The sequence below is a fragment of the Pongo abelii genome, chromosome 5, assembly GCF_028885655.2.
Source record: "Pongo abelii isolate AG06213 chromosome 5, NHGRI_mPonAbe1-v2.0_pri, whole genome shotgun sequence".
Classification (NCBI taxonomy): domain Eukaryota; kingdom Metazoa; phylum Chordata; class Mammalia; order Primates; family Hominidae; genus Pongo; species Pongo abelii.
The window spans coordinates 162,331,530-162,352,694 of NC_071990.2; the positions used below are offsets into that span (position 1 = coordinate 162,331,530).

The 21,165-nt window shown below is 40.2% G+C and overlaps 1 protein-coding gene across 1 annotated transcript in view; it reads right to left on the reverse strand.

Moving 5' to 3' along the window:
• Positions 1–21,165, reverse strand: part of LPA (lipoprotein(a)) — a 261,628-nt gene that overhangs the window by 58,522 nt on the left and 181,941 nt on the right. Inside the window, 8 exon segments of the mRNA XM_063725300.1 lie at positions 4,890–5,049; positions 6,292–6,473; positions 9,397–9,556; positions 10,788–10,945; positions 13,809–13,968; positions 15,205–15,386; positions 19,253–19,412; positions 20,673–20,854. Coding sequence (XP_063581370.1) covers positions 4,890–5,049; positions 6,292–6,473; positions 9,397–9,556; positions 10,788–10,945; positions 13,809–13,968; positions 15,205–15,386; positions 19,253–19,412; positions 20,673–20,854 — 1,344 coding nt within the window.

Below are 21,165 nucleotides of genomic sequence, written 5' to 3' on the forward strand. Positions count from 1 at the left end.
TCTGCTACCCTCTTCCCACGGCCAGTGGCAAATGCTATTGGTTTCTTTCACCATAAATTATTTTGTGTCTTCTATAAACTCACATGAATGGACTCATACAGACTATACACTTTGACGTCTGGCTTCTTTCCTTAATATATTTTTGAGCTTTGTTCATGCTTCTGAGACTATCAGTAAATTGTTCCTTGTTGATGAATAGTATTCCTTTGTATAAATATACTGGAAATTCTTTTTTCATTTTCTTTTGATGAAAACATTTAAATAGTTTTCATTTTATTTTGATGAAAACTGAAATAGTTTTTATTTTGAGTTTATAAAACATAAAGCTGCTATGACTATTTATATAGATTTTTGTGGACTTATGTTTTCATTTTTGGGGGGTAAATATTCAAGAATAGAATTACAGGTTTGTAGGATAGATGCATATTTATGGAACTTTATAAGAAACCATCAGACTGATTTTTTAATTTGTTGTATGATTTTGAACTTCCACCAGCATATGAGAGAGTGGCACATTCTAGCTCCAAATCGGTGACACCACTTATTATTGTGTCTTCTTAATGTATCCATGTACCCTGGATGTTCAGTGTCATCTTATGAGGGTTATAACTCTTGATTTTTGATGGCTAAGATGTTGTGCACTTTTTCAGGTGATTATTGGCTCTGTGTGCATCTTTTCCTAAGAAATGCCTATTCAAGCCTGTTGCCCATTTTGATTAGGTTATTTGTCCTCTGATTAGTGGGTGGGAGAAATGTTTCCATACTCTGGTTACAGGCCATTTGTCAGATATATGGATGAGAGTGTTTTTCTTTCAGTGTGTTACTTATTTATTTTCTTAACAGTGATATTTGGTGAGCATAAGTTTTTATTCAATGAAAGCCCACATTATAATTTGTTTTCTTTTACAGTTAGTGTTTTCTGGTTCTTCTCTCAAAAAATTTTTCTGTCTCCAAGGTTATAAGATACTATATTTTTCATAGCAGTTTTATATTTCAGCTTCAGAATTAGTTATTACATTGAGGTCTAAGAGCTATCTCAAATTAATTTGAGTAATACAGTAGGATTCAAGCTTCATGTCTGTTATAGTTTTTTTCTATGGCTATCCAGTTGTTTCAGAACAATTTTGGAAAAAAAATTCCTCATTAAATTGCTTTGACACCTGTACTGAAAATAAATTGACCATATATGTAAATTCATTCTGACCCTTTTCTGTTTTTGCTTGCGTAAGTTTTGCCCAATACTATGTATTTTTTGTTTGTTTGTTTGAGAGAGAGAGGGAAGGTTTTAATCTGTCTCCCAGGCTAAAGTTCAGTAGCACAATTATGGCTTATTTCAGCCTCCACCTCATGGGCTCCAGTGATCCTCCCACCTCAGCTTCCTGAATAGCTGGCACTACAGACACATGGCACCAAACCTGTCTAATTTTTTAAAATATTTGTAGAGATGGGGGTCTTGCTATGTTGCCCAGGCTTGTCTGCAACTCCTGGTCTCAGGCACTCCTCTCATCTTGGCCTCCCAAAGTGTTAGGATTTTACAGCCAAGGGGCCCAGCCAATACTACATGTCTTTATGAGAATTTCCATATTACCATATGCATCTATCCCACAAACTTGTGATTTTATTCCAAGTTTTTTATTCTTTTTAAAGATTGTCTTGGTGATTCTAGCATATACATTTTGTTAGGTTTTCAAGAAAAGACTGCAGCAATTCTGCTTGGGTGTGGGTTGAAGCCAAAGATCAGTTTTGGGAAAAGTGACATTGGATTTTTTAATCTATAAGCATGATGTGTCTTTATTTAGATCTTCTAATTTTCTTCTCACCAATGTTATGTAGTATACATGGTATAGCTCTTTCGCATATTGTGTTAAATTTATCAATAAAGTTTTTTTGTTTTGATAGTATTTTGTGTTTGATGACAATTCCCACATGGTATTATTTTTCTTCTACTTACATAGTGTTCTTTCACATCTTTTATTACATAATCCTGCTGATGAAACATTCTTTTATTTGTTCTTTGTTTTTAGGAGGACAGAATATATACTTATGTAACATTCATTTTCAGTGGAATTGTTTGCTGTGCATAGCGTTTAAGCTTGCTGGTTTTTTTCCATTCTTATCACTCTAAAGGTGTTATTCCATTGTTTCTGACTTGATCTTTTTTTTTTTTCTTCTTAGCATGTTATTTCATTGTTTCTGACCTGATCTTTTCTTCTTCTTACTACTCTAAGGTGTTATTTCGTTGTTTCTGATTTTATCTTGTTTTCCTTCTTACCACTCTGAAGGTGTTATTCTGTTTCTGATTTGATCTTTTTTTCCTTCTTACACTCTAAAGGTGTTATTCCATTGTTTCTGATTTGATCTTGTTTTCCTCCTTACCACTCTAAACATGTTATTTTGTTGTTTCTGATTTGATCTTTTTTTCTTCTTACCACTCTAAAGGTGTTATTCTATTGTTTCTGATTTGTGTTGTTTCTGATGAGAAGGCATCAGTCATTTGTCACTGTTACTCTATGTAAAGGTATGTTTTTTCCCTTGGGCTTCAAATAAGATTTTACTTTCTATCTTTGATTATGGACAATTTAATTACGATGTGTCCAAATAAATCATACAGCTTTACTTTTTAAAATCCTATATCTGATTCATTGAGCTTCTTGACTATGTGAATTTATCATTTTTTCCATATTTAGAAAATCATCAGCCATCACTGCTTCAAGTATTTTTTCTGTTCCAATATCTCTTTCCCCTCCTCTGTGACTTGCTTTAAACAAATATTAAATATTTTGATATTTTCATAGATGTCCTTGAGGCTCTGTTTATCGTCTCAGGCTTTGTATAGGCGTGCTATGGTTTGCACCACCCTAATATTTTCTAGTTAGCTTTATCATCTGTACTATCTAATATGAGTATAAGGCCATGTAGTGATTTTCTCATTAAAGAGATGTCTTTTTTTTTCAGTTCTTGACTCTCCATTTTGTCCTTTTACAATTTTTCTTTCTGTTGATATTATCCATTTATTTATTTCTTGTTCATGCTTTCTTTAAATCCTTGAACACAATTATGATACATACATTTTAAATCTCCTTGCCAATTCTGTTATTTTTATCATTTCTGGGTCTATTGGTATTGACTGATTTTTCTCCTGGTTATGGGTCACACTAAATGCTTTTTGTATGTTTAGCAAATTTTTAAATGTATGTCACACATTGTGGATACCATATAATTGAGCAATTTAATTTTGTTGTTTACCTCTGAAGAGGTTACGTTTTCTTCTGACAGGCAATTAATTTACTTGGAGATCATTTGGATCTTTTTAGACTTGGTTTCTAAGCTTTTCTAGGGTGTTTCTGGAGTAGACTTTATTCTAGGAATGCATTAATTCTACTCCTGAAGTATGGTTTTTTGGGGTCTTTGCTGAATGCCCAAGATGTTCAATGAGGTGTCTCTCCTCAGGCTGGTCAGAGCTCAAATACCTCCCAGTGCTATGTGAGCTCTGGCATCTTCATTGAGCTCACTGTTCCCCTGCAGTTGTTCTTTCCCCAGTAGCTGTTCTTTATTCTCCTTTCTCTCTGGAAACTCTTTCTGTGCATACACAGCTTTCTGTTTAGCCAGAGACTTGAAGAGACTTCTGTGTGTATTCCTGGAGCTCCTTTTCTCCACAAATACTTTCTCATTATTACCTAACCTAGAAAATCTCAGTTTTATTAGCAAACAAAACTCCAGTCTCTCTCCCCACTTTAGCAAGACTGCTGTGGAATGCTTTGGTTAAAACTCTTTGCCCTTAAGTCTAGGAAGGGTAATTGTGGGGTTGATCTTATTTATTTCCCTTTCTAAATTATCTCAGGTTGTACTGTTTGCTATCCAACATGTGCAAACAGTTTTTCATATTATTCATACTCACTTATGGCAAGAGGCCAGTTTTTGTCAGACATGCATTTTTTTGTCCATGTACCTGCCCATTTTAATCACCACATCTGTTGTTTACTTCCTGACTCTCATCTGCATTCCTGCTTTTACTCTGCCTGACAACCCATATCCCTTCAGAAAACTGGTGCTTAGAGCCCAGTGTGTTCATACAGGCTAGTACTCATATAAAAATATATGCACTCATTTCTATTTCCTTCTTCTTCTTCTCCTTCCTCTTCTTCTTCTTCTTCTTCTTCTTCTCCTCCTTTTCTTCTTCTTTTTTTTTTTTTTAAGATTGAGTCTTGCTCTGTTACCCAGGCTGGAGTGCAGTGGCATGTTCTCGGCTCACAGCAAACTCTGAATCCCAGGCTCAAGTGATTTTCCTGCCTCAGCCTCCCAAGTAGTTGGAATTACAGGTACCCACCACCATGACCAGCTAATGTTTTAATTTTTGGTAGAGATGGGGTTTTGCCATGTTAGCCAGGCTGGTCTCGAACTCCTGACCTCTGGTGATCTGCCCATCTTGGCCTCCCAAAGTGCTGGGATTACAGGCCTGAGACACTGCACCCAGCCTGAATTTGTTACTTCTGATCCATGTCAAAAATGGCAAACACAAACTTCACTTCAGGGAATGGAGGATAGAATGATAGAATCGCATGGTTGAAAGACTGCATGGATCTTTAGTGGGCATTGTGGAATGATACTTTGTCTAAGCATTTGGTCATTTGATCTCCTTAGCTTTACATTAATGAGACTTCACCATCTCCATATATCCTGCTGCTTCCATCAAACTGTTATGAAAGATAGCAATCCTAAAATTTCTCTTCATTAAGACCCTTTGCTCAAAAGGAAGTTTCCTGAGACATTTTGCTATAAACTCTGAGTCATGAGAAATTTGGACCTAGGAAGTGAGCTTGTAGCATGGCCCAGCTAAGAGAAATTTTAGTTGACTATTGTTCCTTTTATGGCTAACATGATAGACATACGCATTTGGATAGTAAAATGGGATCCTCCGATGCCAATGTGGTGTCATGGATGACCAAGACTGACATGTTCTTCCTGTGATAGTGGTGGAGAATGTGCCTCGATAACTCTGTCCATCACCTCGGTAGCAGTCTTGGACCCAAGGGCTGTTTTCAGTTGGTGCTGAAATTAAAAGAGAAAATCAAGCTCAGTATTGCCTAGAAAAGAGAAACGTGAAAGAAATTATTACACACAAAGTGGAATAATCTGAGGATTAACAATTTACACTCTTCTATATTAGCATGAAAATTGAAATGTAGAATAAAAAATACAAATAGACTCATAGGATTCTAGAAATTTAATAAGTAGTCATAAATATTTTAATTCAACCCTGGAAAACAAACAAACAAAGAAACAAACAAAAAACAGATCAGAGTGCCTATACTTCAAAATTACACTCATGTGAATGGTCTTTTGCTTACACCTCTTCTGGGTGTTCATGAGAACAAGGCAGGAGACCAGGGTGCCATGCATCAAGCTGTGCAGGCTATAGGTGGTGATTGGCTGTTAGTGGGGGGTATACATGAAACCCTTGCACACTAGACCACTGCTTCTCCAAAGCAAAAGGCTTCAGATTCTGGGGTGTAGGGCAGAAAAGGATCTTGCATCTAGGACTTGCAGGTAAAGACACATTGCCTCTCAGGGAGAAGGAGTACAGGCCAAAATTTTATAGCCTAGGAGGGGAGACGGAATCTTGGGCCCAGGATCCCTCATTACAACAAAGCTGACATCCACTACTCTTCTTCTCAAAAAACAATGGAGATAAATGTTCCATGAGGAGGAGGGACGAGAACACTGAGAAATCCCTTCCCTCAAATCCTAGGTGTGGAAGGCCTGCCCAAGATGAAGGTAGGCTGGGGAGATAAACAATTCGGTGGCTATGTACTGCTTCAAAGTCTCAGGACAATACGGATCTAATGAAGTCATGTTAGGTTTCTCAAGAACAACAGCCTCAAAAATGGCATTCCTCCAAAATGGTAAAGCTGAAGACTGCAGTAAACACTGCCTACTTGAAGAAAGGGCTGGACAGGCTTAGGAGGTTTGTAAATCTTCACAAGTTTGGCAGAATGTTAGACTATCCATCTTGGCTAGGACACTAATATGATTCGTTTGATAACAGGGGAGTGATAAATCCAGTATCCTAGAGGGTCTGTGCCCCTTTTAAAGACACCATCCCTCACAAGGCACACAACATCCCAGCTCTGGTCCCCCCAGAGAAGGCACTGAAGCTTCCTTCCCATTGGCTGTCCATGACTTCACCTTCGACTTCCTGTGCAGCATGGAAGGTTTCTGCATCACAAAGATTTTGCAACTCTTTTTATCCCAATGTCCGAGGGTGTGGTTGTCTGACTGCAGGCTTCTTACCTTCCTCAGAAGGAACCTCTGTGCTTGGAACTGGGACCACCATAGGGGTTGTGAGGACACTTGATTCCATCACTGGACATTGCGTCAGGTTGCAGTACTCCCATCTGACACTGGGATCCATGGTATAACACCAAGGGCGAATCTCAGCATCTGGATTCCTGCAGTAGTTCCTGGTCAGGCCACTGCAAATTCCAAAACAATACAGGTCACCAGAGATTGGAGAAGATACACACCACCTGGCACCCTCTATGTTTTCTTGTAACAAAGTGTTAACAAGCAAATTTGAAACATTCTCACTAAAGTCCCATAACACTCACAAATGGTCCTCAGCTTCTAAACAACTGTCAACATTTCAAAGACAGATTATGATTCTTATTGTAACACATTCAAAGTAATCTATGCTTTATAAGAAAACTGAGAGAAAACATCAATGTGTACCAGAAAGGATCAGAATACCCTCCTTCTACCTTCTGCCAAATACGTTCCTTTGGATTAACCAAGAGGGATTTTGAAGTGTGTCTTGTAGATTGTTTCATGCACATACAAATGTTTATCTGTCAGGCTCTCTGTATGTCTCTCTATAAAACTGTGTGATCTATTCAGTGTTTGATTTGCTGATTTGTTATTTACCTAAGGAATCCATCCACATGATCTACATTCATGAATTTATTTACATACAGTTGATCTCAATATCTACTTCTCAGCTTTCAGACCTGGAGGATGCTATAGCAATGGTGCCTCTCTCCTGTTACTCATGATGGTGATGGATAAGCTCCCTCCTTGGTCTGTCATCTGTTTAGCCAGACTTTGGCCAATCATATGGATCTTTTCAAAGAACCTAACTTTCTGTTTCATGGATTACTCCTTTGCTGGTCTATTTTCTTGTCCACTGAATGTCATTGGTTTGGACTATTTCCTTCCATCCACTTTCCTTATGTCTTATTTGCTTTTCCTTGCCTAGATATTTAAGCTGTGGTCTTAGATCAACAGCTGTCAAAGCTGTTGTTCATAGGAACTCCCTTTTTTTCTTCTTAGCTTTGAATTGGGGCAATTTAACTATGATGTATCCCAGTAAATTATAGAGTTTCGCTCTTTAAAATTCTATACCTGAGTCATTTAGCTTCTTGACTATGAGTTTCTTGTTTTCTGGATATTTGGCATGTTGTGAGCCATCATCGCTTCAAGTATAATGTCTGTCACGATATCTTTTTCTTCTCCTTCTGTGACTTGCCTAACACATATATTAAATGTGTGGATTTTTCCTAGATGCCCTTGAGGCTCTGTTGATTAATAGGTTCAGTCTTTGTGTGTGTGTGTGTGTGTGTGTGTGTGTGTGTGTATGTGTGTGTGTGTGTGTTTCTGTCTGTCTGTTGGTCTGTCTGTCCTGTGATTTGTGTAGCTCCTATTGAATTATTTTCTAGGTCACCTTTCCTACCATAATGTCTAAAGTGATGATAAGGCCATCCAGTGAGTTCTTCATTAGAGATGTACCTTTTCTCAGTTCTTTAATTTTCATTTGACTCTCCGATTCTTTTCTTTTCTCTTGCTATTCTGCTTTTGTTTCTCTCATGGTCAGTTTTTGCTGACATTTTCCTGAAACACAGTTCTCAGAGGTGCATTTTAAATGTTCTCACCAATGTCATCAATTCTATAATTTCTGGGCCTGTTTGTGTTGAGTGATTTTTTCTCCCAGTTATGTATCACAGTGAAAGCTTCTTGTGTCTCTATTAAATTTTTAAATAGAAGTCACGCAATAGGAATGTCATATAACTGAGCAACTTGTATTTGTCCCTTGCCTGTAAGGGGGGTTGGGTTTTTTTTCTTGTGGAATACAGTTAATTTACTTGGAGATCATTTGGATCCTTTTAGACTGGCTTGGAAGAAGGGTTGCTGGAGTTTTTCTGGAGTCACCTTGATTCTAGGAATAAGATGATCCCAATCCCAAAATACAGCTTTCTTTGGTCTCTACTGAATGCCCAAAATGTAGTGAGGTGTTTCTCCTCTGAGTGGTCAGAATTCAAACATCCCCCAGTGCTATGAGCTCTGGCATCTCCATTGAGCTCACTGTTCCCCTGCAGTTGTTCTTTCCCAAGTAGCTTTTCTTTATTGTTCTTTCTTTGTGGAAACTCTCCCTGTGCATACGCAACTTTGTATTTAGCCAAAGCCTTGAGGAGACTTCTGTGCGTATTCCTGGAGCTCCTTTCCTCCACAAATCCCTTCCCATTCTTAGCCAGCCTAGAACACATCAGCTGCCTGAGGCATCGCAGACTCCAGTCTCTCTCCTCAGTTAAGCAAGACTGCTGTGGTCAGCTGGGTTCCATCTGCTTGTCCTTCAATCCAACACAGTGTCCAGGAAGGAAGACAGGCTAATGATGAGATTGATCTCCTTTGATTCCCTTTCTCAGTTCTCTCAAGCCTACCATATCTGTTGCCCAACATGTGAAAACTGTTTTCTCATGTATTTGATAGTCCTTCATGGCAGAAAGGCTGGCATGGCCAGACCTGGGTTTCTGTCCATCTTCCTGAATGTGTAACTCTTCAGCATCTCTATACTTCCTGACTCTCAGCTGCCTTCCTACTTTTGCTCCTCATGTGCTGGCAACACATAGCTTTTCAGACACCTTGTTCTCAGAACCCAATGTGTTTATACAGGTTAGAGGAGAAAGTGATCAGAAGATCTCGAAGTCAATATAGATATCCTTCACTTGTTACCCAAGACAAACATGGCAAACACAACCTTCACTCCAGGGCTTGGAGATTAGAATGACAGAATTCCCTGGTTGAACTATTGCCCTGGTCTTTAGTGGGCATTGTGGAATGGTGCTATTTCTAAGCACATGGTCATATGTTCTTCTGAGCTTTCTATTCATGAGACCTCACCACCTCCAAGTATCCTCCTACTTCTGTCAACTATGAGAAAAGAGAGCTGGCCTGACATTTCTTTCCTCTCAGACCCTGTGCCCAAAGCAAGAAGCCTGAGACATTCTGTCCAACATGCTAGGTCTGAGAGAAATTTGGTAATAAGAAGTTAGCTGGAAGCATGGCTCTTCCAGGAGAAATTTAAGTGGATGGCTGTTTCTCTTGGGAGAAAACTCAAAGACGTACCCATTTGGGTAGTATTCTGTGGTCCTCTGATGCCAGTGTGGTGTCATAGAGGACCAAGACTGACATGTCCTTCCTGTGACAGTGGTGGAGAATGAGCCTCGATAACTCTGTCCATCACCATGGTAGCAGTCCTGGACCCTGGGGCTTTGCTCTGTTGGTGCTGAAATTCAAAGAGGAGAAATCAAGCTGAGTAATTTCCAGGACACAGAAGCATGAGAAAAAAATCCATGACAGAAACAGGACAGTCATCTCTGAAAATGACGACCATGCTCTGTTCTATATTAGTAGGCAGATGGACATGCCAATAACAAAACTCAAAGATTCATAGCATTCTGGAACTTCAATGAGTTTTTAGAAAGATTTTCTTTAAAACCTGGGCACCAAAGGACAGATCAGAGTGCCTATCAGTCAAAATTGCACTTATATGCATGTTCTTTGGCAAAGATCTCTTTTGGGTGTTCCTGAGAACAAGGCAGGAGACCAGAGTGCCATGCATCAGGCCATGCAGGCTGTAGGTGGTGATTGTCAGTGGGGGCAGACATGAAACCATCACACATTTCTCCAGAGCACTGATCCTCCAAAGCCAAAGCCTTAAGCTTCTGGAAGATGGGGCAGGAAGTGGTCCTGCATCTAGGACTTGCAGGCAAAGACACATTGTCTCTCAGAGAGGTGTACTGGCCAAAATTTTATTCCCTTGGAGGGACGGTGGGAAATCTTGGGCCCAGGATCCTGCATTGCAACAGAGTAGACATCCACTACTCTTCTTCACAAAGAGCAACACAGATACGTGTTCCATGAGAAGGAGGGGCAAGAACACTAAGAAATCCCTTCCATCAAAGCCTAGGTGTGCAGCACCTGCCTAAGATTAAGGTAGACAGGGAGATGGAGCATTTGCTGGCTATGTACTGTTACCTAGACCCAGGAGGATATGGAACTAAGTAAAGTCATATCAGGTTTCTCAAGGATGACAGACTCAAAAACCACATTCCTCTGAAACTGCAAAGCTGAAGTTTGCAATGAATACTGTCTACTTGAAGAAATACCAGGAAAGGCTCATGATGAGCTTGGTAAATCATCACAAATTTGGCAGGATGTTAGAATATCCATCTTCACTAGGACACTGAAATAATCTGTTGAATAACCAGAGGAGTGGTAGGTCCAGTGCCCTAGAATGACTGCACGCTTCCTAAAGACACCACCCTGTCATGGGGTGCCAAAAATCACAGCCCTGGTTCCCCCAGAGAAGGTGCTGAGGCTTCCTTCCCATTGGCTGCCCCTGAGTCCACATTCGAATTCCCATGCAGCATGGAAGGCTTCTGTATCACTAATATTTTGCAACTCTTTTTATCCCAACGTCCAAGGGTGTGGTTGTCTGGCCAGAGACTTCTTACCTTGTTCAGAAACAGCCGTGGACATCGCGAGGACACTTGATTCTGTCACCGGACATTGTGTCAGGTTGCAGTACTCCCATCTGACACTGGGATCCATGGTATAACACCAAGGGTGAATCTCAGCATCTGGATTCCTGCAGTAGTTCCTGGTCAGGCCACTGCAAATTACAAAACAATACAGTTCACCAGAGATGGGAGAAGATACAGGGGCACCAGGCATCCTCTACATTTTGTTGTAACAAAGTGGTAAAAAGCGACTTTGAAATATTTTCACTAAAGGTCCGGTAACAAACACAAATGGTCCTCAACTTCTAAACAACTGTGAACATTTCAAAGACAGATTATTATTCTTATCGTAACACATCCAAACTCGTCTATACTGCATAAGAAAACCAAGAGAAAACATCAATGTGTACAAGAAAGGATCAGAATACCCTCCTTCCACCTTCTGCCAAATATGTTACTTTGGATTAACTGGGAGATTTTGAAGTGTGTCTTGTAGATTGTTTTATGCATGTACAAATGTTTCTCTGTCTGGCTATCTGTATGTCTTTCTATAGGAGTACGCAATCTATTCAGTGTCTGGTTTGCTGATTTGTTGTTTACCTAAGGAATCGATCCACATGGTCTACATTCATGAATTTATTCACACACAGTTTTTCTCGATATCTTCTTGTCAGCTTTCAGACCTGGAGTATGGTATAGCAATGGCTCCTCTCCCCTGTTACTTCTGATGGTGATGGTTGTACTCCCTCCTTGGTCTGTCATCTGTTTAGCCAGACTGTGGTCAATCACATGGATCTTTTCAAAGAACCAACTTTCTGTTTCACGGATTTACTCCTTTGTTGGTCTATTTTCTTGTTCACTGAATGTCATTGGTTTGGACTATTTCCATCCATCCCCTTTCCTTGTGTCTTATTTGCTTTTCCTTGCCTAGATATTTAAGCTGTGGTCTTAGATCAACTGTCAAAATATTTGTTCATAGGAACCCCCTTTTTTTCTTCTTAGCTTTGAAATCAGACAATTTAACTATGACGTACCCCGGTAAATCAGAGTTTTGCTCTTTAAAATTCTATGCCTGAGTCATTGAGCTTCATGACTGTGAATTTCTCATTTTCTGTATGTTTGGAAATTTGTCAGCCATCATGGCTTCAAGTATAACTTCTGTCACAATATCTTTTTCCTCTCCTTCTGTGACTTGCCTAACACATATACTAAGTGTGTGGATGTTTTCCTAGATGTCCTTGAGGCTCTGTTGATTAATTGGTTCAGTCATTGTGTGTATGTGTATTTGTGTCTATCTGTCTGTCTTGTGGTTTGTCTGGCTTTAATTGAATTATTTTCTGATTCACTTTTCCTACCATAATATCTAAAGTGATGATAAGGCCATCTAGTGAATTCCTCATTTACAGATATACCTTTTCTCAGTTTTTAAATTTCCATTTGGCTCTTCAATTCTTTTCTTTTCTGATATTATGCATTCATTTCTCTCATGGTCAGCTTTTGCTGACACTTTCCTGAAACACAGTTCTCAGAGGTGCATTTTAAATGTTCTTGCCAATGCCATAATTTCTATTATTTCTGGGCCTATTTGTTTTGAGTAATTTTTCTCCCAGTTATGGATCACAGTGAAAACTTCTTTTGTGTCTAGTAAATTTTTAAATGGAAGTTGCACTCTGGGGATGTCATATAACTGAGAAACTTGTATTCATTCCTTACCTCTAAGGAGGGTTGAGTTTACTTTTTTCTGGAAGGCAGTTAATTTACTTGGAAATCATTTGGATCTTTTTAGACTGGCTTGGAAGAAGGGTTGCTGGAGTGTTTCTGGAGTCACCTTATTTCTAGGAATCCGAAGATCTTACTCCCAAATTATGGCTTTCTTTGACCTCTACTGAATGCCCAAGATGTTCAGTGAGGTGTCTCTCCTCTGAGTGGTCAGAACTCAAATATCCCCCAGTGCTATGTGAGCTCTAGCATCTCCATTGAGCTCACTGTTCCCTTGCAGTTGTTCTTTCCCCAGTAGCTTTTCTTTATTGTTCTTTCTTTGTGAAAACTCTCCTTGTGCATATGCAGCTTTGTATTTAGTCAAAGCCTTGAGAAGACTTCTGTGCATATTCTTGGAGCTCCTTTCCTCCACAAATCCCTTCTCATTCTTAGCCAGCCTAGAATACGTCAGATGTCTGAGGCATCACAAACTCCAGTCTCTCTCCTCAGTTAAGCAAGACTGCTGTGGTCAGCTGGGCTCCATCTGCTTGCCCTTTAACGGTCTCCAGGAAGGATGCCAGGGACATGATAGGGTTGATCTCCTTTGATTCTCTTTCTGAATTCTCTCAGGCCTATCATGTCTGTTGTCCAACCTATGAAAACACTTTTCCCATGTATTTGATAGTCCTTCATGGCAGAAACGCTGACATTGTCAGAACTGGGTTTCTGTCCATCTTCCTGCATGTGTAACTCTTCAGAATCTTTATACTTCCTGACTCTCAGCTGCCTTCCTACTTTTGCTCCTTATGTGCTGGCAACACATAGCTCTTCAGATACCTTGTTCTCAGAACCCAGTGTGTTTGTACAGGTTAGAGGAGAAAGTCATTGGAAGATCTGGATGTCAACATAGATATCCTTTACTTGTTGCCCAAGATGAACATGGCTAACACAACCTTCACTGCAGGGCTTGGAGATTAGAATGACAGAAATCCCTGGTTGAACTATTGCATTGGTCTTTAGTGGGCATTGTGGAATGGTGCTATTTCTAAGCACGTGGCCATGTGTTCTGAGCTTTCTATTCATGAGAACTCACCACCTTCAAATATCCTCCTGCTTCTGTCAACTATGAGAAAAGAGAGCTGGCCTGACATTTCTCTCCTTTCAGACACTGTGCCTGAAGAAAGAAGCCTGAGACATTCTACCCAACATTCCATATCTGAGATAAATTTGTCATAAGAAGTTAGTTGGAAGCATGGCCCTTCCAAGAGAAATCTAAGGGGACTGCTGTCTCTCTTTGAAGAAAACTCAAGGACGTACCCATTTGGATAATATTCTGTTGTCCTCTGATGCCAGTGTGGTGTCATAGAGGACCAAGACTGACATGTCCTTCCTGTGACAGTGGTAGAGACTGAGCCTCGATAACTCTGTCCATCACCATGGTAGCAATCCTCGATCCCGGGGCTTTGCTCTGTTGGTGCTGAAATTCAAAGAGGAGAAATCAAGCTGAGTAATTTCTAGAACACAGAAGCATCAGAAGAAATCTGTGACTGAAACAGGATCATTGTCTCTGAAAAAGACTACCATGCTCTGTTCTATACTAGCAGGCAGATGGACATACCAATAATAAAACCCAAAGATTCATAGCATTCTAGAACTTTAATGAGTTCTTAGAAAGATTTCCTTTAAATCACGGGCACCAAAGGAAAGATCAGAGTGCCTATCAGTCAAAATTGCACTCATGTGCATGCTCTTTAATATAGACATCTTCTGGGTGTTCCTGAGAATAAGGCAGGAGACCAGACTGCTATGCATCAGGCTGTGCAGGTTGTAGGTGGTGATTGACTGTCAGTGGGGACAAACATGAAACCATCACACATTTCCCTAGACCACTGATCCTCCAAAGCCAAAGCCTTCAGCTTCTTGAAAATGGGACAGGAAGTGGTCCTGCATCTAGGACTCATAGGCAAAGACAAATTGTCTCTCAGAGAGGGCTACTGGCCAAAATTTTATTCCCTTGGAGGGATGGCTGGTATCTTTGGCCCAGGATTCTGCATTGCAACAAAGTAGATATCCACTACTGTTCTTCTCAAAGACCAACACAGATATATGTTCCATGAGAAGGAGGGGCAAGAACACTGAGAGATCCCTCCCATCAAAGCCTAGTTGTGCAGGACTGGCTTAAGATGGAGATAGGCCAGAATGATGGAGCATTTGTTATCTATGTACTGCTACCTGGATCCAGAAGTATATGGAACTAAGAAAAGTTATATTAAGTTTCTCAAGGATGACAAACTCAAAAACCACATTCCTCCAAAACCGCAAAGCCGAAGATGCAATGAACACTGCCTACTTGAAGAAATACCAGGAAAGGCTTATCATGAGCTTGGTAAATCTTCACAAATTTGGCAAAATGTTAGAATATCCGTCTGGCTAGGACACTAAAATGATCCTTTGAATAACCAGGGGAGGGGTAAGTCCAGTGCCCTAGAGGGTCTGCACCCTTCCTAAAGGTACCACCCTTTCACAGGGTGCCAAACATCACAGCTCTGGTTCTCCCAGAGAAGGCGCTGAGTGTTCCTTCCCAGTGGCTGACCCTGAGTCCACATTCTACTTGGAATTGTGTGAGCATGGAAGGCTTCTATATCACTAAGATTTTGCAACTCTTTTCATCCCAATGTCCTAGGATGTGGTTGTCTGGCCATAGACTTCCTACCTTCTTCAGAAGAAGCCTCTGTGCTTGGATCTGGGACCACCGTGAGAGTTGCAAGGACACTTGATTCTGTCACCAGGCATTGTGTCAGGTTGCAGTACTCCCACCTGACACTGGGATCCCTGGTGTAACACCAAGGGCGAATCTCAGCATCTGGATTCCTGCAGTAGTTCCTGGTCAGGCCACTGCAAATACCAAAACAATACAGGTCCTCAGAGATGGGAGAAGATACAGAGGCATCCAGCACCCTCTAAGTTTTGCTATAAAAAAGTGTAAGAAAGAGACTTTGAAATATTTTCACTAAAGGTCCCATAATATGCACAAATGGTCCTCAACTTCTAAACAACTGCAAACATCTCAAAGACAAATTATCATTCGTATTGTAACACATCCAAAGTCATCTATGCTCCATAAGAAAACTGACAGTAAACATCAATGTGTACAAGAGAGTATCAGAATACCCTCCTTCCACCTTCTGTGAAATACATTCCTCCAGATTAACTGAGATTGATTTTGAAGTGTGTCTGGTAGATTGTTTTATGCACATACAAATATTTCTCTGTCAGCCTCTCTGTATGTCTCTCTACAGGACTACACTATCTATTCAGCATCTGGTTTGCTGATTTGTTGTCTTCCTCAGGAATTGGTCCACATGATTAACATTCCTGAATTTACTCACCTACAATTGTTCTCAAAATCTTCTTTTCAGCTTTCAGAACTGGAAGATGCTATAGCCATGGCACCTCTCCCGTTACTCCAGATGGTGATGGTTGTGCATCCTCATTGGTCTGTCATTTGTTTAGCCAGACTGTGTTCAATCATGTGGATCTTTTCAAAGAACCAACTTTCTGTTTCAAGAGTTTACTCCTTTGTTGGTATCTTTTCTTTTTCACTGAATGTCACTGGTTTGGACTACTTCCTTCCATCTGCTTTCCTTGGCTCTTATTTGCTTTTTTTTTTTTTCTTGTCTAGATATTTAAGCTGTGGTCTTAGATCAACAGCTGTCAAAGTCTTTGTTCATAGGGGATTCCAAAGAGCTTTTCTTTTTCAAAACACAAGATGAATATTTATTGTATAAGAAACCAACACTGAGAATTTCTTAACACACAAAGTCAACAATTGCCCATTTTCTTAGCCATCAGAGACATGATGCCATTACACATTATATAACTGGTGGAAAACTCCACCCTTCTCTTGTTGGAAAATGAAAGTAAAAAGTGCCAATAGCATCTTACTTTTCACATAGCAAAGTCCTTTAACCTCACAGACTGTCTCTGAAGGTACTCAAAGGTCCTCAGGTTTCTCTAGACTACACTTTGACAATTGCAGTTTGAAATCTTGATTATTACATATTTCTGTTTTTCCCTAAGAGCATCTAAAGTTATGTAAAAGCCTAAAGATATTCACTGTATCTCCTAAGTTTGGATAGATTGTGTTATATTCTTACTCAGTTCAAAACTTTTCTAAATTCCTTAGTGATGTCTTCTTTGCCCCAAAGAGTATTTTGAAATGCACTGTATGACTCCCAAATATTTGAGAAGATGGCAAACTGCTCATTATTCGTATGTCACTTTATTCTGGGAGAATAAAGTGACACGCTCTGTATGACTTTAATTCTTTCAAATCTATGGAGACTTGCTGGAAGGCCATATGTAGAGTACACCTCAGTGAATGCTCCATGCACACTTTAATGTGGATTTGGTAGTTCGGTATAATGTTAAATAGGTCGATGTTTTTATTGAGAACAAAGATACTATGTCTAATTTTTTGCATATTTGTTCTAGCCTGTTGTGTTTGGGAAAGATTTATAACCATAGTGAGTGAATCAAGGAAATCTCTAACTCAGAGTGTGGGCTTATCTATTTCTCTCTTCAGTTGTGTCAGTTTTTCAATCATATATCACAAAAGCTCTTATTAGGGTAAAACACATTGAGCATTGCTACATATTCCTCAATGAACACTTTTTACTTCTCTATGTTTCAATGCTGGTGTGGCTCTAGGATTCACACCTGTGTGGGTATGTGTGTGTGCACTTGCACCATTGTGTGTGTGTATGTGTGCAGCTATTTCTGTAGATTCTATTGAATTATTTTTCAGTTAATTTTTTCCCTGGAAACAACTAACCTGATTGGGAGACCATCCAGTGAATTTTTCATTTAAGATATACCTTTTAATAGTTATTTAATTTGATTTGACTCTTTTATCCTTTTACTTTCCCTTGATATGATATCTGTTACATTCCATGTTTATGTTTTCTTAAATCCAGCAATGCAGTTATGATACTAATATGTCAAATTCTCATGCCATTTAAATCATTTCTATCATTCCTGGTTCTATTTTTATTGACTGATTATTTTCCTGGTTATGGTTCACACTAAATGCTTTTTTATGTGTAGTAAAGTTATAAATTTAGGACTCACACTGTGGATATTTCATAGCTCAGCAACTTAACTTTGTTGTTCACCTGTAAAGAGGGTTGAGTTTTCTTCTAGAAGGCAGTTAATTGACTAGGACACCATTTTAATTCTTGGAGATTTGCTTTTCAGCATTACTAAGTTTTTTCTGAAGCTGCCTTTATTCTAGGAATATACAAAGTCTACTCATAAAGTCTGACTTTTCTGAGGTCTCTACTGAATGTGCAAGATTTTCAACGAGGTCTCTTCTCTCTAGCTTGTCAAAACTCCAATATTCCAGAGCACTATGTGAGCTCGGTCACCTTCATTAAGCTCACTGTTCCCTTGTAGTTGTTGTTCCTCAATAGATGTTTTTTTGCCATATTTTCTTGTGGAAAATCTTCTATGCAAGTGCTGCTTTATGTTTAGACTAACACTTGAGGAGACTTCTAAGCCTGGAGCTCCTTTCCTCCACAAATCCATTCTTACTCTTAGCATGGCTAGAAAATCCTAACTACCTGAGTAATCCCAAAGTCCAATCACTCTCCTCCATTCAGCAACATGGCTACAGTCAGCTTGGGCTCCATCTCCTTGCTCTTCAGTGCAGGAAGGGTCTCCTTGAAGAAAGCCAAGGCATTGATGGGTTGATCTCATTTTCTCCCTCTTGCAATACTCTTGGTCCTCTAGCATCTGTTGTTCAACATGTGGAAACCATTTTGCCATGTCTTTGGTAGTCACTTATGGCCGAAAGACTGGCCAGAGTGGTCAGATCATGGCTTCTGTCCATCTACCCGCCCCTTTTACTTTTCAGCATCGCCCCTTTGCTGACTCTCATCTGCTTTCCTGCCTTTTTTCTTCTCCTCTGGGCAGCCCGTATCCTTTCAGACCACTGGTGCTCAGGACCAAGTGAGTTTGTACCCATTGAAAAAGAGTAGATAGAAAAAGATTTGCCTCTCCATAGATGTGCACATATCAATTCCCTGTGACCCAAGATGCAAAAAGCCAACACAACATTCACTTCAGGGACTAGAGCTTAGAATGATAGAATTCCAAGGTGAAAAGGTTGTATTAACCCTCAGCCAATGTTGTAGAAGGGTACTCTAACTCTTTGGTCATTTGTCATCCTGACTGTTTTATTAATAAGATCTCCTCACCTCCATATATCCTTCTGCTTCCATAAAACTAGGAGGAAGGAGAGCCAGCTTAAAAAATGTCTTCTCAGCCAGGTGCAGTGGCTCACGCCTGTAATCCTAGCACTTTGGGAGGCTGAGGTGAGCAGATCACGAGGTCAGGAGATCAAGACCATCCTGGCTAGAACAGTGAAACCCTGACTCTACTAAAAATACAAAAAATTAGGTGGGTGTGGTGGCAGGCGCCTGTAGTCCCAACTGCTAGAGAGGCTGAAGCAGGAGAATGGTGTGAACTTGGGAGGCAGAGCTTGCAGTGAGCCGAGATCATGCCACTGCACGCCAGCCTGGGCAACAGAGCAAGACTCTGTCTCAAAAAAAAAAAGTCTTCTCTAAGAACTTTTGCTCACAGGCAATGTTCCTCTGCATCTGAGCCAAGTTGAGTCCTGAGCAGTCACCTCGAAGCATGACTCTTCTAACAGAAACTTCCATTGGCCCTTCCTTTGCTTATGGTAAAGAACAAAGACGTACGCATTTGGGTAGTTTTCTGGGGTCCGACTATGCTGGTGTGGTGTCATAGATGACCAAGCTTGGCAAGTTCTTCCTGTGACAGTGGTGGAGTATGTGCCTCGGTAACTCTGTCCATAATGGTAGTAGCAGTCCTGTACCCCGGGGGTTTCCTCAGTCGGTACTGAAATTAAAACAGAAGACATCAAGCTTAGTATTTCCTAGAACAGAAAAATACATGAAGCCATTTGCGACATAAACCAAAAAGGAGTCACTGAGATTTACAACCATTCTCTATTCTTTATTAATAGGCAAATGGACATGAGAAAACACACAAACAAAGAAACATGAAAGTAAGAGATGCCTACCATTCTAGAACTGTAGTAAGTTCTTAGAAATATTTCATGTAAAAGTTAGCGGAAAAGAAATATTAGATTGCTTCTCATTGGAAACTCCACTAACATGGAAGCTCATTTCTAGGGATCTCTACAGAGTGTTCATGATGACATGGAACAGCATAGAAGAAAGGGTGATGCATTTGGCAAAGCTGAAAAGCAAGTCTCCAAGCATTAAAATGTTTTTTTGGGGAGGAGGCAAGGACATATAAAAACCTTGCATGTGTCCCTAGATGATTGCTCAAAAAAGAAAAGCATTAAACTCCTGGTGATGGGACAGACAACAGTCCTGCAGCTAAAACTGCAGGCAACAACACTTCACTTCTCAGGGATGAGTGGAGGCCAAAAGCTTATCACCCACAATAAGATAGGGAATCCTCTCGTGCCCAGCATAATGCATTGCAATAAAGCAAAAGTCTACTACTCTTTTTCTCCAGACCCCCCGCAGATACAAGTTCCATCAGAAAGAGGCAAAAGCACACTAAAAAATCACTCCTTTCAAAGCTAAGAACTGCACAACCTGCCTCGGACTGAAAAAGACCTGAGAGATAGAGCATTGAGAGCTCATGTACTACTCCACAGATGCAGGGAGATATGGAATTAATGCAACCCAGTTAGGTTGCTCAAGGATAACAGAATCGAGAGCCACATTTCTCAGAATCTGCAATGCTGAAGATTGCACTGAATGCTGTCTACTTGAAGAAATCCCTGGGAAAGTTTACTGGCTTGGAAAGACACACACATCTGACAGCATATTACAATAAGAATTTTGTCTAGGACAATGAGATAGCCCCTTTTACAATGAGGGGAGTGGTGAAGTTGAGCACCCAGAATGGTTTCCGCCCATCCTAAAGACACAGCTCACACAGGTTGCACCAAAAATCACACCTCTGGCTCCCCCAGAGTGTGCTAAGGCTTCCTCCCACATGGCAGACCCAGAACCAACACACAAGAACCAGTGTAGCACTGAAGGCTTGTGCATCAGTGGGGGTTTCCATGGCTTTTTATCCCAGCATCCAAGCATGTAAATGTCTGGCACAACTTCTTACCTTGTTCAAAAAAAGCGTCTAGGCTTGGAACTGGAATAACATTCGGAGGCATGAAGGCAGTCCATTCTGCATCTGAGCATCGTGTCAGGTTGCAGTACTCCCACCTGACACTGGGATCTGTCGTATAACACCAAGGGGCTGCCACAGGATCTGGATTTCGGCAGTAGTTCTTGATCAAGCCACTGGAAATTCCAAAAGAATACACATCACAAAAAATGGGTCAATATGCAGGAACACTATATATTTGCTACAACAAGGTCATAACTGGTGCCTTTGAAATATTCCCAAAAGAGATACCATACATGCCACAATGACAAATGGCTCTCAATCTCTAATCCTCTCTGCACATTTCTCATACTTAATAGATTATCACTTTTTTTAAAGAAAAAAATCTAATGCAGCACACACTTCCTAGAAACACTGAGATTATATATACATGTGGCCAAAAAGGGATCACAATATCCTCCTTCTGCCTTCTGCCCAATCCATCTCT